This window comes from Drosophila erecta, unplaced genomic scaffold (assembly GCF_003286155.1).
Source record: "Drosophila erecta strain 14021-0224.00,06,07 unplaced genomic scaffold, DereRS2 tig00000055-arrow-pilon, whole genome shotgun sequence".
NCBI classification, from domain to species: Eukaryota; Metazoa; Arthropoda; class Insecta; order Diptera; family Drosophilidae; genus Drosophila; species Drosophila erecta.
In genome coordinates this window covers 13608794-13629239 of record NW_020825200.1, presented here as the reverse complement: position 1 = coordinate 13629239, position 20446 = coordinate 13608794, and the positions used below count along the sequence as shown (strand labels likewise).

General features: G+C 41.6%; 1 protein-coding gene across 1 annotated transcript; it reads right to left on the bottom strand.

Annotated features, from left to right (window-relative positions):
* Positions 1–3798: 3798 nt before the first annotated feature.
* LOC6541120 (segmentation protein paired) lies at positions 3799–6895 on the bottom strand. Its single transcript, XM_001969732.3, has 2 exons — positions 6383–6895; positions 3799–5872 (listed from the first exon to the last, which is right to left on the bottom strand). Exons 1-2 carry the CDS (start codon positions 6447–6449, stop codon positions 4095–4097), a joined length of 1845 nt encoding a protein of 614 aa, XP_001969768.1. The 5' UTR covers positions 6450–6895; the 3' UTR covers positions 3799–4094.
* Between the last annotated feature and the right edge of the window lie 13551 nt (positions 6896–20446).

Below are 20446 nucleotides of genomic sequence, written 5' to 3'. Positions count from 1 at the left end.
ATCATTAATAATAATGTCGGCATGAGGCGAGCGCATTACCATTTGGATTGGGCCAAATGCTGAATTGGATGGCTCATATTGCTCGAATTGTTCATGAAATTGGCTTTGAGCTATTGTGTGTGAGCAGGAAATTTGGCGGTTGGGGCTGTGGAGTCACCTGTTCAGGTGGAGAGGTAAGTGCAACTAGCTCAGATCGAGCTTCAAGATAGTATTTATTTCAAATGGGAAGTGATTAAAGCCAGAACATTGCACTTAGAAAGACATTTATAAAGCTTAAGTGAGCACATAGGCACTTGTAGGCTAGAGCACCTAGAGTACCTATTATTGTTACAAAAACTCTAAGAAATATTCTATTCAGTTTAGTACTCTATTTTGAAATTACTTTCCACACAAAATATTCAAGGTTACCGAATGCCAACAAAGGCAGTTACCTTTGCCGCACCTTAATAACCCCCTACCAGCCGATCAGCTTTTGCATATCTGATTCCCAATACAACCTACATTAGCCAGCCAATCCGACTGGCAGCTCCGCTTAATTGGTGGAAAGTAGCGTAACCGTTCCGGCCACGTTAACTTTGGCACTCCGATCCGAGGGCGATGGAACCGCTCAGCAGCCGGCCGACTTGGCCAGAAACAGAAGACACTTGCTGGGCAGGGATGCCAAAAGGAAGCTGACAAGTTGCCAGCCAAGGAGCAGCAGATCCCGCCAAGCATTCCAAATCGATTACGACTGTTTTTCCAGAGATCAAAGAGCGAGTGCAAAGAGACCATCCCGTGCAGCCATCCCGTTTTCTCCGCTAGCAAGGTGTTTATTAATAAAACTCCAACCATTTCGCATCGAAAGAGACGCCTATACGGCGGACGAAAGAGACGGCGCGAAACAGCAACAGCAACAGAAACAGAAACAGTTGGTGGTACGCAAAGTGTTGACAATGCCCAAAGTTGGCACCGACTGCGCAACGACCTTCGCCGGATACGGATACGGCTCCTAGGGTCCGGGTCCTCAAGCAATCATCGTTAATGATGGCAATGTCCTTGTGCGCCCCGACTCGACAAATCAATTTGTGCGCTAACAGCATGCGCTCGACTCCCAGTCCGCTGCAAGTCAGTGGGATAGCTCGAGGACGAGCCAAGGACTCACCCAATATGCACGCATTACAGCCAGTTCGATCTCCTCCTACATCGGCGATGACAGCCATCACAGCGATCACAGTACGAGTAGTTGGCCCAACAGACCAAACCAAATGTTTGCCAATACGGCTGGAAACTGTTTGGACGGATCGTGGTGTGCAAGTGTAGCTGCTGTCAAAAGGTCTCAGGGTTGTAGATACTATACGATCCCAATGTCTCAATCAATCTGCTTGATGGGTTGCTTTAAGGGTCTGCTCTACTACAATGTGCTCTTCTATGAATAAGTATTATATGTAAATCTTAGCACTTTCCTTAGCACTTGGTTTGAAATTAATACGAATTTGTTGCTACAACTTTATCATTACCCTTTAAGTTGTATTTGATTTTCCCAAATTCGTGTCCAAATCGTTTGACTAAGTTTTAGAACAATTCGATTTTTTCACATTTGCTGCCCTTTAAATTGATATTAACAATTAGGATTATCAAAAATCAAATCCATAAACATTTTCTTATATAGTTTAACTTGTATAATTACATACAAGCAATGCAAAAGGTATAGTCTTAAATAGGATTATCTTTCACATTAAAAATGTTTTTATTAAATGTATCAAATTGATAGTTTTCTTTGTGCATATCTAAATATAATTTTACGGTGTTAAGACCTCTGCATTAATGATGGCATGATTGCTTCATTCACTTGGAGCGCTTCGTTACAATCCCCGTAATCCGCCTACATTCCATTATTATCCTTGACTTATAGACTTTCATCCGCCTCGCAGATCGCGATGCGCACAGCTCTGCTTTGCACAGGACACCTCATTAGCAGGGATTATCGCAGCAGTTCGAGACTCGGGGGAAAGGACTCTGCCTAGCACGAAGCACATCCTCTACCTGACTTTGACTCGGTTGGACTGGACTGGTGGACTGACTGACTGACTGCCCGAGTGAAAGCTAAGCCTTTGCTGCGCGGCTGGCTTAACTCTTGCCTGCGAAAGGACGCATTATCCTGCGAGGAAAGGGGTTTGCGTCCCGGCTGAGCGATGAGCACCGCGCACGAGGACGAAGAATGACAGCAAATAAAAGTTTATGGCACCATCGTAAACGGCCGAAAACGAGTTGACCTGGTCCGAAGGGCTGTGCGCCGTTTACTGCATTCTTCCTGGCAGCAAAGGATTATTTCCGAAACGGCCTAATCCTGGCTGCGAGAAAGGGAGTGCGAGTGCGAGTGCGAGCAGGACAGCCAGCCACTGACGCTACAAATCCTTTCGCAACCCTAAGGCCACCTCCTGGAACTGGGAATTTTGATTCGCAAATCGCTCGCAAATCCCCATTTTGGGTTAGTCCACCTTGCAGTCGAGTAAATATTTTGAGGTTTTGCGCTGCTTATGTGCCAGGCAACGCCTGGGTTTATTGGTTCATCATCGGATCAGCAGGTAGATTTCGATCTCGATCTCAATCTCAATCTCGATCGGGTTCTGCCTGCCCCAGATGCTCGGAAACAATTAATAAAAAATTAAATTAAATTTCATCTCGAGTCGCGTTGCGTCGTTGTAAATTACTGTTTTCCCTGCCTTTGATGTTCAACACTTTGTCAGCTCATTAATCACGGCCTCTTGGGGAGGGTATGGTGCCAGTGCCCATGATCTCCGGGTAACCATAGTTTCCATTATCGCCACAGAAGCCCCTCAGTTTTTGGAGGTTACATCGTCGAGCTTTTCCTCTCGCAGCTTTGCTGGGTAATTCTATATCGCTACCGAAAATTAATGCGTAATATTTTGAATTTAATGATTCGCCGATCGCAGCTTTCTTCTCAGCTACTGTGGCTGAGAATTTTCACCCCATCGCAGTGGGCAGCGAATTAAAATCGTAATTGGTTTATTAACCCAGTTGGCCAAGATGGGCGCTATTAAATTGGCATTCGATTCTGTGTCTAAGGATGGACAAGGTCTCAAGTCAGCAGATTAGAGTTTCAAAAAGAAAGAGAAGATCTTAGATCTAAATGGGCTTTGTGCAATCTGTGCGATCTTGCAAATCTTTCAGTCTACCTGGAAAGCCCTTTGCCGCATCCTAAGTCGATTGTAAAGTCAATATTTACTTTTCACTTCGATGGCACTGAAATTCCACTGCCTGAAAACAAACAGCGATTAGGAGTTCTTTCTAGATTAAAATAATAGAGCCAGTGCCTTAGGCTGTCTGAGCTGTCTGGAGGCGAGGATTCAAGGATAATGACTTCATTAATTGCCATCGCTCGGACACGTAGCATGGATGGGCAGATCCCCGAGGATGAGGTGTGAATTTGAGGTAAGTCCGAACGAGGGCAATTACTCCACAGAGCAACACTCTGTTCGATGGAATCAAGGGGGCAATTAACACCTCGGTTGGAGTTGTCTTCGCTAGTTTGGCTATTTTGATGGAACGTCTTGCGTTTCGGGAGTTTTCTCTTTTTCCGGAAAGTGAGCGACCCGCTCACAGCTGGATCAGGAGTTCCGAGAGCGGTAATCTCGCCCGGGGCGACTGTCGAGGTCTCCAGCCAGGTCCGTGGAATGCGCAGCTACTTAAAGGCTCTAATGGCCCACAGGATTTCCCATTTCCCGCTGCGTACGGAAGCGTGTCAAGGCTGCTGAATGGCCAGCGCTTCGAGTGAAAGACCATGGAGTACGGTGTAAATTAGCTTAGTTATTTTATTTAAAGGCACTTGCTACTTAGGCTACTCATCCTAAACTCTAATCTTAGTGGTGCTATTCTCTAGGCTTAGGTCTACGAATTGGAACTATATGGTTTGGGAGCGAGTCTGTCAGCGGTTTTCCCCAGCGGAAAATGTCTGTACTGCTCCACACAAGAAGTGTTATTTTTACTTTCGTCCCCTGCTCCATATGTACATCTTTGGCGACTTGTCCCAGGGATCTGGTGACACCTGCTCCTGCTCGCGGAGGAGGAGGTGCAGGATCCGAGTTTCTCCGATTCTAGTACCAGTGGTAGAACGGCTGTGGCGGCATCGTTGTGTAGTTGACCTTCGAGGGCGAAGGAAAGGCGGCGGCATTGAAGTTCTGCGGCATGAAGTGCGCCGACGAACTGGGCGGCGGATAGTGCGGATGTGCGCCCGCGTACTGCGGATGCGGATGTGCGTGCGGATGGGGCGCATGGGGATGTCCGTGATGCGAATGGGCGTGCCCGGGTGCCGGATAGGAGGCATACTGCGGCGTATGCTGATACGGATGGAACATCTGGTGGGCGGTGACATCCAGAGCCTGGCTGGTCGAACTGGTGGAGTTCAGCGAGTCCTCCGGCGAAAGTGGCGCATTGGGGCGCAGTGCCTGCATGGAGCTCCAGCCGCCGTACAACTGGGACTGACTGGCCGCTACCAGGTCCACCGATTCCACCTTCAGGGCAGACGATAGCTCCTCACTTCCAGCACTGGCATTGGCCAGCGACTGCGAGGGATCGGCTCCCGAGTTGACCCCACTGGAGCTCACCGCAGCTCCACTCACCACAGCGGAAAGGCTGTTGGGTGTGGGTGGCAGTTGTCCGAAGGCGGAGGAGACGGACTCGTTGGGGCTCTCGTTACGTGGCATCGTCTGGTGGGCTTCCGTTTCGGTTCCGTAAACAGAACCCAACTGCGTCTCATAGCTGGAGACGATGATGTTTCCGGTGGGAGTGGTGTTGCCGTTCTCTCCCGGCATTATGTAGCTGGCTGTGTTGGCGCTGGGATTGTAGAACTGATGGTGGTGTGGTGGAGTGGTGGTGATTCCGGGCGACAGATCGCTGCTGGCCATTGGAGCCATTGGAGCTGCGGCGGATACGGAAATGTTGGCATGGCTGCCGTAGAAATCGTACTGCTGCTGGTACACAGTGGCTGGATCCAGGGATCCCGGCATCATGGCCAGCGGAGCCATGCTGGGCACGCTTGATACCACACTGGGCAGCGAGCTGGATGTGGCCACATGGCTCACAGAGGTAGCTGCTCCGCCAGCAGCTCCGCCCGAGACCGAGGTGTGCTGCTTGCGGAGGCGAGCACGCCGATTGCTGAACCACACCTGGATGCGTGCCTCCGTGAGATTGGTGCGCTGGGCCAGCTCCTCACGGGTGTAGATATCCGGATACTGGGTGCGCTCGAAGGCGCGCTCCAGTTCGTCCAACTGGGAGGCGGAAAAGGTGGTCCTGCAGCGGCGTTGCTTGCGCTTCAAGGCGATTCCCGGCTCACTCTCACAGTCGGAGATGTCCTCATCGGAGGGCTTGCCGTTGTTGTGATGGCCGCCGGAAACATCCGAGCCGCAGGAACTGGATGCCTTGGTGCCATCACCCGCCGGCGATCCAGAGGCCGAGGACAAATCGTTATCCAGTGGAGCATCTCGGCCGCGCACCAGGCGCGATATGGCGGAGACAGAGGGCGCTGTGCTCCTGTCGCAGACTCCCTCGCGGATCAGCTTCTCCCTGATCTCCCACGAGAACATGCCCGGGCTACTGCGCTTGTACTCCTCGATCCGGTTCTCGATCTCGGGCGTGGCAATCCTCGGCTTGGAGCCACCGATCACTCCTGGCCTGATGGAGCCGGTCTCCTGGTAGCGATTCAGGATCTTCGATACGCATCCGTGGGACACACGCAGCTGTCTGGAGATCACACAGGGCCGAATGCCATCGGCGGCCATCTCGACGATTTTGAGACGGATGTTGTTGGGCAAAGGACGACCGTTGATGAAAACTCCACCCAGTTGATTGACGCGCCCCTGGCCGCTGTTCATGTCTGGAATGGAAGATGAGGAAATGGAAATTTTAGAGGCTTTTCCAATTTGCTAGGTAGCGCGGAGCGCGTGTCACTTGATTTACGACACCTTCGACCGGAGTTGACTTCCCGGGAAGAGGGAAACTCGGAGCTAAGGTCGAAGGTCAGAGGCGCGCGACTCTCCCGCCGGGCAACTAATGGCCATTAGAGAGCAGCCGACGGCCTTGGTCCAAACTGAGATCTTAGCGGGACTTGGGCAGTCAATTTAGAAAGGAACATAAACCTAGTCATTGCAAATTTATAAGAAAAACTTTAGAAGAAAGGGAGCTTTAAGGTTTAGATTGTCATGAGATCGTTAACAAAAGAGCTTTGTAAGTCAGTAATATTTAAATACGAGAAAAAAAAAACAAAAAGAATATATTCTTCATAAAAGTAGGGAAGTCTTAAAGAAATCAAGGATGTGGCTAAGTTAATTTGATCACCCTAAGATACTAAGATACTGATACTGATCTCAAATGGGGAGACACTCACCTTGCATGGTAGAATATCCATTGAAGAAGGGTCTGTGCATTGCGGCAGCAAAGGCGGTTACGGTCATAGTTCCTGGAGCTCCAAGATGCGTAAAGCTGTCCCGGCACAAAACCGGCGTTAACTCAGTCTTGAAGTTCGTATATCACTTGATAATCACTTTAGTTCTGGACAATGGCTCCGCACTTTGTCAAAGTCATAAGTAAGCGTTGCGAGGTGTTGATTAACCGATTAGTTGCAGTTCTCGATGTATGTATCTTGTATCTCAGTTCGCAATCTCGATAAGAAAGATGAAACGGAGGCGAGGGCGAACGCAAGACGAGATGCGGTGTGGCTCGTTGCGCAGTCTGTGCCTGACTGACTTCACCATCCGAACGCCGGCCAAGATCGTTGCCTTTCTGTGAAGCCCCGGCCCAGACGTCGGCCATATCCCACTGCCACTTGGCAGGTAACCACCACGCGGACCAATCGCAGCGCTCTCCACGACTGCCTCTCGCTCTGGCTCACTCGGCCCGCCATCGTTCCGTTTGGCCACATAGCACCCATCTCGCTCGCCACCGGAGGCGTCTCAGCTCGGCGGGCAGCGTGGAATGGATGGTCGACCGAGAACTTTGGAGGGGTGTACGGGAACAGGGCAACCCCAATGCTGCTCAGGATCCTGGGCTGCCCATTCAAATCCTATGCATAGTGGGGGGTTCCCCTGGCTTCCGGAAATTAATTACCGCATCAAGTGGTGGACCTAATAGCATCATAGACTACGCGTAGCATATCCTTTAGCGATACCTCGTTATAAGGATAAGGGAGTACTGACTTGAGTGATCTAGCCTGGAGGCTTGGGGCTACACTCATTTGGGGTTCCACTTGACCCCGGAAATCAAATTAGATATTCACTGGAACCCGTAATGCAATCGAGTACGCGTTTAACACTCTTTACAAGCGTAATATATCCTTTATTGATACCTAATTATGGCTTTCATTTATATTGGCACGCGAGTAGCCCCTTTCTCTCAGTTATTTATAGCTTTCGGAAGCGGTAAACAAGGGTTTCCATTTCAAACTGCGTTTTCAGACTATCAGTATATTATTTATGAAACAGTGCTTATCAATCGGTTATTAAAATTGTGTTTGTGTTCATTTTCGACAAATCGAGATCACAAATAAAATATTTTCATTTCAAAATATGATATAAGATATGATACTATACGTTAAAAAACGAAAAGGAACTGACATTTTGGATGAACAGAAACAATCGAAGATTCGTACTCAGTTGAAAAAAACTCGGAAATATTATAATATTTTAACAACGGCTCTATTTCCAATTTAACATTGAACAAAGTGGCTTCATCCCCACCATGACCACATCCTTGTCATGCATAGGGCACCATTATGCTCCGCTGCTCAGGCTTATAACATCGTTTCGACCCTTTGCTATGGGCCGTCGTGGGTTTGATTAATTATGGAATTTCACGCAACAGAGGCCCTCGAGAAGAAGTTAAATAAAACCGCTGGAGAAGAAAAGAAAGCGCCGAGCGGGATAACAACGGAAAACCTGAAAGCCGCAAACAATAGAGAACAGAGCGCCAAGTGTTGCAAGAATTAATGATGGACCCCACCCCAGTGCGGCTGAAACGCCAGCGAGCAAATTGGCCCACAGAGACGTGACAAATGCGCATCCTCCTGGCCAGGATCCGTATCCAAGCCGAGTGCCAGATCCAGACGCGGATGCAGATGCTGATCAAGGACAACGGAGGCCGCAAGGCAACAAAGGTTGGGTTTCTACTGCTCGGTGCGGCTGCCCGTTGGGCGTTTGGTTAAGCAAACCCAACGGGAGGAGTTCGTAGTACGAGGCACCCAGTATGGAATCCCTGCATTTTCGCCTGGCAGGATAGCAAAAATCCCCGATGACCTTGAGCCCATGGCCACCATGGCATATCCTGTGATAGTTCAATCATCGCAGGCCTATGCAAGTCGAATCAAATGGAATGGCGCCTCCATCCGCGATCGATACCCTCTATCCGATCTGATCCTCGTTGATTTCACAATTTGGCAGGACAATGAGCGCTGAATAGGCAACTCATATAACGCTAATTTCGCGCTATCAACGCTTGGAAGAGACGATCCTGCAATGCCATCGGTACGTTGGGTAGAGAAAGGTCCTGGCCGAAGTGCAGGAAGCAGTAGGAGGCATCGGTGCCATAAACGCAGCGAGTCAGCTTCGCTCGCATTTCCACGAATCAGCCAGCGGGAAAATGAAGACACATCCGTGCAATGAATAAGGATGCTAAGAGACTTTTTATGATGCCACCCAGGGTGCTATGAATGAAAATCCTCCTCGCGATCGTCAACTTTCGCCAGCGGATCCTTCGTACCTGCGAGACTACTACACATCTCCAAGACTACAACACTTGAGTCCCATCTGATTTGGGATTTGGAGGACCTGCTTCCAGAGGCTCGTGCGCTCAATCGATGCAGACAAATAGCTATATAATCGATGAAACAATGCACATATTGTGCGTGTTATACGATCATACGCGTTGTACTCGTTTTATTCGAGTGATAAACATTTTGGTATCGCAGTTGCTCTTGTAGAAAAAATATGTAATAGTACTTGCTTTAATCCCGAACCCAAAATCCTTAAAGATTATATACGTGCTATTACAGACCTGGAAAATTTATGATCCTAATTAAGGCAACAAATTTAATTGTTATATACGCCAAGATTATATAGTGCTGAAAATGAGATCCTATTTAAGTTAAGATTTAATCATTTTAAACATTCATTTTAGTAAATATTTTTCATCTTAAGCAGTTTTATAAAGGGTGTTTAACTTTTGCGGTGTTCATTTGACCTTTCCCTAAGATTGAAACCCCAGACGAAAGTTGCGCAACACTTCGCATGCAATTTCTTTTATTGCCAGGCTATAAACTTTAGTATACCATGCCATTGTAGTGCCATAAAGTGTAGTTATAGAAACCCATCATTAAGTGAATATTTGAATCAGATGTAATTTATATTACCGTGCCACTCATTATGCACATTTGATGGCGCAGTATCGAGTCACCATCGAATATGTATGCAGTAGTAATAGGTATGGCACAGTCCTCAGAATCCCAGGGTACTTTTCCAGCCTATCCTCTCGCAGATTCTGCTGCTGTTTGTGTTTGGCAATCGATTCGCTTTGGCCGGACGTAATGTGGTCTGTTGTCACACATTGGAACGGCCTTGATTGTTTCACGTTCCCTGGGCCTAATGTCTTTATCAGGCCCTTTGGCATAGTGGTTCCTTCCTCTTCGTAGGATGCTGTGCATCGAATCTCCATGTCCACAGCCCACAGAAGGCTCTTCCCGTTGAACGCACTACGGGATGCTTAGATAATGAACTGTTTAGAGCCATGATTTCCAGAAATTAGGGAATTCTGGCAGGAATATCTTAACACACCGTGGCATGCCACATCTTAGGGCATCGTACATATATTATCCTCAGTTAGCAAGTCTAAGAAAACCAATGCAAGAATAAATGGCGTATTTTAAAGGCATTTTAGAGAAAAGACAAAATTACTATTTTATTTGGCTATGTTTTTATAAATGTTTAAAAGACTTGTAGTACTACACTCTATATTCTATTAAATTGTTTTAAATTGCATCGTTAATCTATGTTTCTTGCTGGAATCTTAAGCCCTCAGTTGATCCTCCGTTTCGGCGCTGATCCTCAAATATTTCCACTCGCTCGACAGACTGACAGGCGGCGATTGACTTTTTCCTAATCCGCAGTAAGTTTTAGTAAATACGAGTCGCAAAGAGTGCCCCTGGTCACGGCCCATCCCATCCCGAGGCCATCCCTCTGAATCTCCCAGAGCGACTTTTCGCCAGAGTCCTGTGCCCGGAGCGATCGTAAATCGCAATCCCCGCTAAAGCATGCAAACAAATAGCGGCAAAGTGCGAGATTAGAGGGAAAGTCGCACCAGCTTAGGCCCTGGATCCTGGCCATCGCTGGCCATCCTTGGCCAGCCCGCGTCCTGGATCCCGCCGATCGCCAGTTGACTTTTTCAAATATTTTGGAAAAGTTCTCGAGTGTTGATCGCCCGATTATAGCGGATAATCGCATTACAGTCCGACGTTTTATTGATCAACATTTGTAAACGATTTGCCATGCCATTCGGGGTGGGACTGGTCGATCCGGGCCAAGGTGGACTCCTTGTCCAGGTAGTCATTGAAAAAATGCTGCGGCTTAACGCAACCCACGCCCACTCTAAAAAAAAAGGTGGGCGCAAAGCTGAGGGCCTTTCCCGATCTTCGATCTCCGATCTGCGACCTCCGGGCGATTAACCCTTGCTCTTGGTAGCAGTTTAGCCCGGCTAATTGAAGGCATTAGTTGTTTGTGGGTCGCGAGCTGGCTTCCGCAGAACTCCTTTGTCCTCAAATTAGCATCTCTCATGGCGTATTTCCATCGATCGCAATCGGAGGGCACTTCGCGCCTCTGCCCACAATCGTTTGGTTTTGGCACTGCGACCACATGACATTCGTCATGCACTCAGGGAAAACACTCGGCAGAAAGGGTTCACCTTCAGCAAAATGTGCAATTTTTTGATTGTTCAGAAACATATTTTATCTTGGTATCTTAAAAATAAAATAAGAATTAAGAATGAAGGCTTTGCATCCTGTGTATTTTGATATTTATATGCCCTTAGTTTCAATGGGCTTCTCTTGCTGTGTATTTCGACGTCGCAGAGTCTGGCTGACTTTTCGCCGATCATGCAGCAAGTGTCCCAGGGCAAAAAGGGGAGCCCCTGCCACATACACCCACTTTCGAGAAACTCATTAGCCTGGGGCACAACAAACGCAGCTCGGGGCACAAACAAACCAATCCCGGCCCAATCGACTGCTAAACGCTGTCGGCACACATCTGAGACGGAGGCCAACAAATTGATCATTAAACAGAAGGCGCAAAGGTAGGCGCAACCCATCTTTGTCCAACAGAAGATCGGGGCATCCGAGCATCCGAGCATCGGAGCATCAGGTCGAGATCAAACACCTGGTCCCTCGACCTGGCGAAGAAAGTGACGAGGCCGCGACGTCAACAAGATTAATTTGTTTTCCGGCCAGGTTCGTCGAGTGGTTCCATCTCCATCCACAGTCACAGTGACTGCCACAGCCGCATCCACATCCACATTTCCCATCTCCAGCAGCCAGCAACCTGTTGTCCAGTTCCCCGATTTGTAATTGCCCTGCTTTGTAGTCGATCAGCTTGAATCGCGGATCGATCATATACATCATTAGTTTTCTCGGCGTAGAGTCCACAAAGTAGGTGGCGTTTTTCTCACATCTCGAGTCTTTCTATGGAATCTCGATTTGGAGATCTTGGATCTTCTCTTCGGCGGCGTTTGTCCATTAGCCACGGTTCGCATCGGATGTATGCGAATTTAAATAATATTATTCAATTGTTTCATTAATCACTGGCTCTGGGCTGCGTTTTCTATTAAAAAATGCATGCCAATGGAAAATGGACTCCAGAGCCCGTGATTATTTATACATTAGTACGAACGAATCTTCGGCTTCATAATATGGAGGATGTGAATCGAAATCGAAGTGCTGATACAAGTCCTGAACAGAAGATGTTTTAGCTTTTAGCTACGTGCATCTTTAATTCCTACTGAACTTAATTGGGCGTAGTAGCTAACCACTTTATTGAAGAAGAAAAAGCAAACAGCAGCGTTGCCCAAAATTGTGAGACTCCAAATCGATTGGGAAACACAAAAAAATGTGCTGCAGCTCACGATAAAAAGTCAGGGCATGGCGAATTGGGAGGCTGCAACCGAAACGCACACTTAATTTCCGCTTAATCAAACAGAACAGCGACTGGGGCAGCCACCCCAGTCCACGTCATCTGGAGCAGGCGACCCTCCGACCCAATCCCCTGGAGCAAAACGTATGGCAGACGCAAGGGCTCATTTGCATGGCCACTTTGATGGAGAGCGATGGGTGTCGGTGCATGAAGAGCTCGCCCCATTGCGCAATGGTGGATGGTGGATGGTGGCAGTGGTATCTTGTCTTTCGGGAAGCGGCAGTTGTCTTCTCCAGCTTTTTTGGGGCAGGATTTCAAAGGAAAACTGAGAGTTTTCCAGGAACGACTGTCGGCCTTGTAATCGCAATTATCATGGCCAAAATATCAAAAGATAACGCAATCCTGGCCAGACAAAAACATGCCGAAACATATATACACATCTTATACTCCGCTTTTGAGATCCCCAATGTGATACTTAAATTAATGTAATGTAATTTAGGTTTGTTTTCAATATGAGCTGTTTATTTAGTTCCTTGTTCTATTTAAACCTTTATATTTATTCACTTTATTTCCATTTATTGCCATGAATATTTGATGCAGCCACACGACAGCAGCCACAATATAAATAATGTGCATATAAAACCGCAATCATCGTCATTACCGAACAATCGCGAAATCCATTATCTCCTGATCAGTGGATCGTAAAATCGGGCATCTTTCGCTGGAAGGATACGGAAATGTGGAAAAAAAGCGCTGCGATCAGCGAGCGTGAAATCGCAGCCAGCATATGAAAAGGATATACAGGCGATCCTGGCAAAGTTCCCGAAAAAATGTGTGCGTGCGGAAAGGAAGTGAAGATGCTGGCGAAGATGCTGATGGGCTGATTTTATGACGGTTAGCATCCTGGGTTCCATTGCAGCTCTCTTCTGGGGAAGTAGAGCTGGAGTTGCAGGTAAATGAAAAAGTCTAGCAACCGATTATATCCGAATAAACAAGTTTATGGCGAGCCTTTTGGTGCCTTAAAAATGATGTCAAAAAAGAGCGAGTTACTGGGTTTATTGGGATCGGGTGTGAGTATGGCCCAGATCCATTGTTTTGGCCAGCGAAGGGGTTTTTACGTATTCGACTTTTGTTTTGACTTTTTGACGGTTGTCTTGACTTTTTGAACTGCTTGGATTCCTAGAATTATAGAAGCTGAACTAAATACGAGGATATAGAATGAAAATGTGTGTTGTTTTATGAATAACTAATTTTTCCCTAAAAAGAGGGTTATGGTTTTTAGGGGAAAATTGATGCTATAGTCATATTAAAATATGTGTGTATAATTTGTAGAGTACAACGGATTACACCCCATAAAAGTAAAACTACCTAATTTGTATAGGGAATGCAAGAGTTTCAGGCGGCTTGTTCCACCCTAAGCCGCAAATAAAACACCAAATTATGCATTATTTCAGGCGAAGCTCCGCCCATGCTGACATTTTCAGAGAACCGAGTACCCGAAGAAAACTCCGCCCCAATAGTGAGGAAAAAACACAAATTTACCACAATACTTCGCTGCGTGGGCGTACCGAATCGAAGATTCGTCTTGCTCTTCTGGTAAACCGTGCGGTTAAAGTCGCAAAGAGCCGAGCCCAGCCCAGCCATTTGACCATATGAGAGGAATCGAGGAAACCAAGCGGGGTTCCTCCGGCGCGGTGACCTTCAGCCGGGAGTGGACCTACACCGGGACGCCCTACTGCAAAATCCATGTGTCCCGTCCATGGGTGTGACGTTCTGGTTTCGGAATTGGTCGCGCATCAGCGTCGCGCCGTGACCTTGATGGATTTGCGACCCCTCACCACTCAGTATGTGCGGTTTGGGCTCTGGTCGCAGTTTGGTCGCCGATCTCCGTCCGCGCACAGCAAGGTGCCATTCCCGGGGAGATCGGCTGAGAGTTTCGCAGAAGATGCGTAAATATTTTGGGTGATTATTTTAGATAATCTTCGCCTAATGTCCTTGGTTTGTCTCAATTTGCGAGACAGGAGGGATATTTAATGCTTCGCGAAGTGCTTCGGCAGTTTATTAGTTGAGTTTCGGCCTAGATTTGTGCGGACATGGTGAAACATATATTTTTCCAAATTAAAATGTGACATTTTCATAGTCAATATATATTCTATTCTATATAAGATATTTTCTATATATTATAAGTAACTAGATATATTCATACATACTCGTATGTATAGCTCACAACAATAATGCATTTCACATTATTTCGAAATATTAATATATTTATATAAAATGAAAAAAAAATTTTTAATTTTTTAAAAGTTTGGGCGTGGCAAAAAGGTTTTTGCAAATCTATAGAAATGTACAAGATATTTAAAAAAGTGAAAAAATACTAAAACAAAAGTGTGGGCGTGACAGTTTTGGGCGGTTTGTGGGCGTGGGAGTGGTTGTGGCACCATTTGGAAATAAACTTGCGTTGCGTCTACGTCTCTGGAAGCTGCATGCTTAATCTCAACATTCCAGCTTTTGTAGCTCCTGAGATTGAGGTTTTCATACGGACAGACGGACATGGCCAGATCGACTCGGCTATTGATTCTGATAAAGAATATATATAAACTAAATTTGAATGCAGATTTTTAGAGAATTGCGCCAGAAACATTTAGAGGTATGCCACTTCAAAGTCCGATTGAGATAAGTGGAGTTATGGAGTTTAGAATTTCAGACTTAGGACATTTCTTAATTTTTTTGAATTTCTTCAATATCAAACCATCAAAAATTTACAAAAATATTAAAAAAAAAATAAATTTCTAAATTTGAATGCAGATTTTTAAAGGATTGTGCCAGAAACATTTAGAGGTACGCCACTTCAAAATCCGATTAAGATAAGTGGAGTTATGGAGTTTAGAACTTTAGCCTTGGGGCATTTTTTAACTTTTGGAATTTCTACATCATACATCAGAAAAATGACAAAAAATTGAAAAAAAAATAAATTTCTAAATTTGAATGCAGATTTTTAGAGAATTGCGCCAGAAACATTTAGAGGTATGCCATTTCAAAATCCGATTAAGATAAGCTGAGTTATGGAGCTTAGAAATTCAGCCTAAGGACATTTCTTAATATTTTTGAATTTCTACATTATCATAACATCAAAAAAATAACAAAAAAATTATAAAAAAATTAATTTTTAAATTTGAATGCAACTTTTTAGAGAATTGCGCCACAAACATTTAGAGGTATGCCACTTCAAAATCCGATTAAGATAAGCTGAGTTATGGAGTTTAGAACTTTAGCCTTGGGGCATTTTTTAACTTTTGGAATTTCTACATCATACATCAGAAAAATGACAAAAAATTGAAAAAAAAATAAATTTCTAAATTTGAATGCAGATTTTTAAAGAATTGCGCCAGAAACATTTAGAGGTACGCCACTTCAAAATCCGATTAAGATAAGCTGAGTTATGGAGCTTCGAAATTCAGCCTAAGGACATTTCCTAATATTTTTGAATTTCTACATTATAACATCAAAAAAATAACAAAAAAATTATAAAAAAATTAATTTTTAAATTTTAATGCAACTTTTTAGAGAATTGCGCCACAAACATTTAGAGGTATGCCACTTCAAAATCCGATTAAGATAAGTTGAGTTATGGACCTTAGAAATTCAGCCTAAGGACATTTCTTAATATTTTTGAATTTCTACATTATACATCAGAAAAATGACAAAAAATTGAAAAAAAAATAAATTTCTAAATTTGAATGCAGATTTTTAGAGAATTGCGCCAGAAACATTTAGAGGTACGCCACTTCAAAATCCGATTAAGATAAGCTGAGTTATGGAGCTTAGAAATTCAGCCTAAGGACATTTCTTAATATTTTTGAATTTCTACATTATCATAACATCAAAAAAATAACAAAAAAATTATAAAAAAATTAATTTTTAAATTTGAATGCAACTTTTTAGAGAATTGCGCCACAAACATTTAGAGGTATGCCACTTCAAAATCCGATTAAGATAAGCTGAGTTATGGAGTTTAGAACTTTAGCCTTGGGGCATTTTTTAACTTTTGGAATTTCTACATCATACATCAGAAAAATGACAAAAAATTGAAAAAAAAATAAATTTCTAAATTTGAATGCAGATTTTTAGAGAATTGCGCCAGAAACATTTAGAGGTACGCCACTTCAAAATCCGACTAAGATAAGTGGAGTTATGGAGTTTAGAACTTTAGCCTTGGGGCATTTTTTAATTTTTTTGAATTTCTACATCATACATCAGAAAAATTACAGAAAATTGAAAAAAAAATAAATTTCTAAATTTGAATGCAGATTTTTAGAGAATTGCGCCACAAACATTTAGAGGTATGCCACTTCAAAATCCGATTAAGATAAGCTGAGTTATGGAGCTTCGAAATTCAGCCTAAGGACATTTCCTAATATTTTTGAATTTCTACATTATAACATCAAAAAAATAACAAAAAAATTATAAAAAAATTAATTTTTAAATTTTAATGCAACTTTTTAGAGAATTGCGCCACAAACATTTAGAGGTATGCCACTTCAAAATCCGATTAAGATAAGTTGAGTTATGGACCTTAGAAATTCAGCCTAAGGACATTTCTTAATATTTTTGAATTTCTACATTATACATCAGAAAAATGACAAAAAATTGAAAAAAAAATAAATTTCTAAATTTGAATGCAGATTTTTAGAGAATTGCGCCAGAAACATTTAGAGGTACGCCACTTCAAAATCCGATTAAGATAAGCTGAGTTATGGAGCTTAGAAATTCAGCCTAAGGACATTTCTTAATATTTTTGAATTTCTACATTATCATAACATCAAAAAAATAACAAAAAAATTATAAAAAAATTAATTTTTAAATTTGAATGCAACTTTTTAGAGAATTGCGCCACAAACATTTAGAGGTATGCCACTTCAAAATCCGATTAAGATAAGCTGAGTTATGGAGTTTAGAACTTTAGCCTTGGGGCATTTTTTAACTTTTGGAATTTCTACATCATACATCAGAAAAATGACAAAAAATTGAAAAAAAAATAAATTTCTAAATTTGAATGCAGATTTTTAGAGAATTGCGCCAGAAACATTTAGAGGTACGCCACTTCAAAATCCGACTAAGATAAGTGGAGTTATGGAGTTTAGAACTTTAGCCTTGGGGCATTTTTTAATTTTTTTGAATTTCTACATCATACATCAGAAAAATTACAGAAAATTGAAAAAAAAATAAATTTCTAAATTTGAATGCAGATTTTTAGAGAATTGCGCCACAAACATTTAGAGGTATGCCACTTCAAAATCCGATTAAGATAAGCTGAGTTATGGAGCTTCGAAATTCAGCCTAAGGACATTTCCTAATATTTTTGAATTTCTACATTATAACATCAAAAAAATAACAAAAAAATTATAAAAAAATTAATTTTTAAATTTTAATGCAACTTTTTAGAGAATTGCGCCACAAACATTTAGAGGTATGCCACTTCAAAATCCGATTAAGATAAGTTGAGTTATGGACCTTAGAAATTCAGCCTAAGGACATTTCTTAATATTTTTGAATTTCTACATTATAACATCAAAAAAATAAAAAAAAATTATAAAAAAATTAATTTTTAAATTTGAATGCAACTTTTTAGAGAATTGCGCCACAAACATTTAGAGGTATGCCACTTCAAAATCCGATTAAGATAAGCTGAGTTATGGAGCTTAGAAATTCAGCCTAAGGACATTTCTTAATATTTTTGAGTTTCTACATTATCATAACATCAAGAAAATAACAAAAAAATTATACAAAAATTAATTTTTAAATTTGAATGCAACTTTTTAGAGAATTGCGCCACAAACATGGGGCATTTTTTAACTTTTGGAATTTCTACATCATACATCAGAAAAATGACAAAAAATTGAAAAAAAAATAAATTTCTAAATTTGAATGCAGATTTTTAGAGAATTGCGCCAGAAACATTTAGAGGTACGCCACTTCAAAATCCGACTAAGATAAGTGGAGTTATGGAGTTTAGAACTTTAGCCTTGGGGCATTTTTTAATTTTTTTGAATTTCTACATCATACATCAGAAAAATGACAAAAAATTGAAAAAAAAATAAATTTCTAAATTTGAATGCAGATTTTTAGAGAATTGCGCCACAAACATTTAGAGGTATGCCACTTCAAAATCCGATTAAGATAAGCTGAGTTATGGAGCTTAAAAATTCAGCCTGAGGACATTTCTTAATATTTTTGAATTTCTACATTATCATAACATCAAAAAAATAACAAAAAAATTATAAAAAAATTAATTTTTAAATTTGAATGCAACTTTTTAGAGAATTGCGCCACAAACATTTAGAGGTATGCCACTTCAAAATCCGATTAAGATAAGCTGAGTTATGGAGCTTAGAAATTCAGCAGAACATTTCTTATTTTTTTTGAATTTCTACAATATCAAACCATCAAAAATTTACAAAAATATTAAAAAAAAAATAAATTTCTAAATTTGAATGCAGATTTTTAAAGGATTGTGCCAGAAACATTTAGAGGTACGCCACTTCAAAATCCGATTAAGTTAAGTGGAGTTATGGAGTTTAGAACTTTAGCCTTGGGGCATTTTTTAACTTTTGGAATTTCTACATCATACATCAGAAAAATGACAAAAAATTGAAAAAAAAATAAATTTCTAAATTTGAATGCAGATTTTTAGAGAATTGCGCCAGAAACATTTAGAGGTACGCCACTTCAAAATCCGATTAAGATGAGTGGAGTTATGGAGTTTAGAACTTTAGCCTTGGGGCATTTTTTAATTTTTTTGAATTTCTACATCATACATCAGAAAAATTACAAAAAATTGAAAAAAAAATAAATTTCTAAATTTGAATGCAGATTTTTAGAGAATTGCGCCACAAACATTTAGAGGTATGCCACTTCAAAATCCGATTAAGATAAGCTGAGTTATGGAGCTTAAAAATTCAGCCTGAGGACATTTCTTAATATTTTTGAATTTCTACATTATCATAACATGAAAAAAATAACAAAAAAATTATAAAAAAATTAATTTTTAAATTTGAATGCAACTTTTTAGAGAATTGCGCCACAAACATTTAGAGGTATGCCACTTCAAAATCCGATTAAGATAAGCTGAGTTATGGAGCTTAGAAATTCAGCCTAAGGACATTTCTTAATATTTTTGAATTTCTACATTATCATAACATCAAAAAAATAACAAAAAAATTATAAAAAAATTAATTTTTAGTTTAGAACTTTAGCCTTGGGGCATTTTTTAACTTTTGGAATTTCTACATCATACATCAGAAAAATGACAAAAAATTGAAAAAAAAATAAATTTCTAAATTTGAATGCAGATTTTTAAAGAATTGCGCCAGAAACATTTAGAGGTACGCCACTTCAAAATCCGATTAAGATAAGCTGAGTTATGGAGCTTCGAAATTCAGCCTAAGGACATTTCCTAATATTTTTGAATTTCTACATTATAACATCAAAAAAATAACAAAAAAATTATAAAAAAATTAATTTTTAAATTTTAATGCAACTTTTTAGAGAATTGCGCCACAAACATTTAGAGGTATGCCACTTCAAAATCCGATTAAGATAAGTTGAGTTATGGACCTTAGAAATTCAGCCTAAGGACATTTCTTAATATTTTTGAATTTCTACATTATACATCAGAAAAATGACAAAAAATTGAAAAAAAAATAAATTTCTAAATTTGAATGCAGATTTTTAGAGAATTGCGCCAGAAACATTTAGAGGTACGCCACTTCAAAATCCGATTAAGATAAGCTGAGTTATGGAGCTTAGAAATTCAGCCTAAGGACATTTCTTAATATTTTTGAATTTCTACATTATCATAACATCAAAAAAATAACAAAAAAATTATAAAAAAATTAATTTTTAAATTTGAATGCAACTTTTTAGAGAATTGCGCCACAAACATTTAGAGGTATGCCACTTCAAAATCCGATTAAGATAAGCTGAGTTATGGAGTTTAGAACTTTAGCCTTGGGGCATTTTTTAACTTTTGGAATTTCTACATCATACATCAGAAAAATGACAAAAAATTGAAAAAAAAATAAATTTCTAAATTTGAATGCAGATTTTTAGAGAATTGCGCCAGAAACATTTAGAGGTACGCCACTTCAAAATCCGACTAAGATAAGTGGAGTTATGGAGTTTAGAACTTTAGCCTTGGGGCATTTTTTAATTTTTTTGAATTTCTACATCATACATCAGAAAAATTACAGAAAATTGAAAAAAAAATAAATTTCTAAATTTGA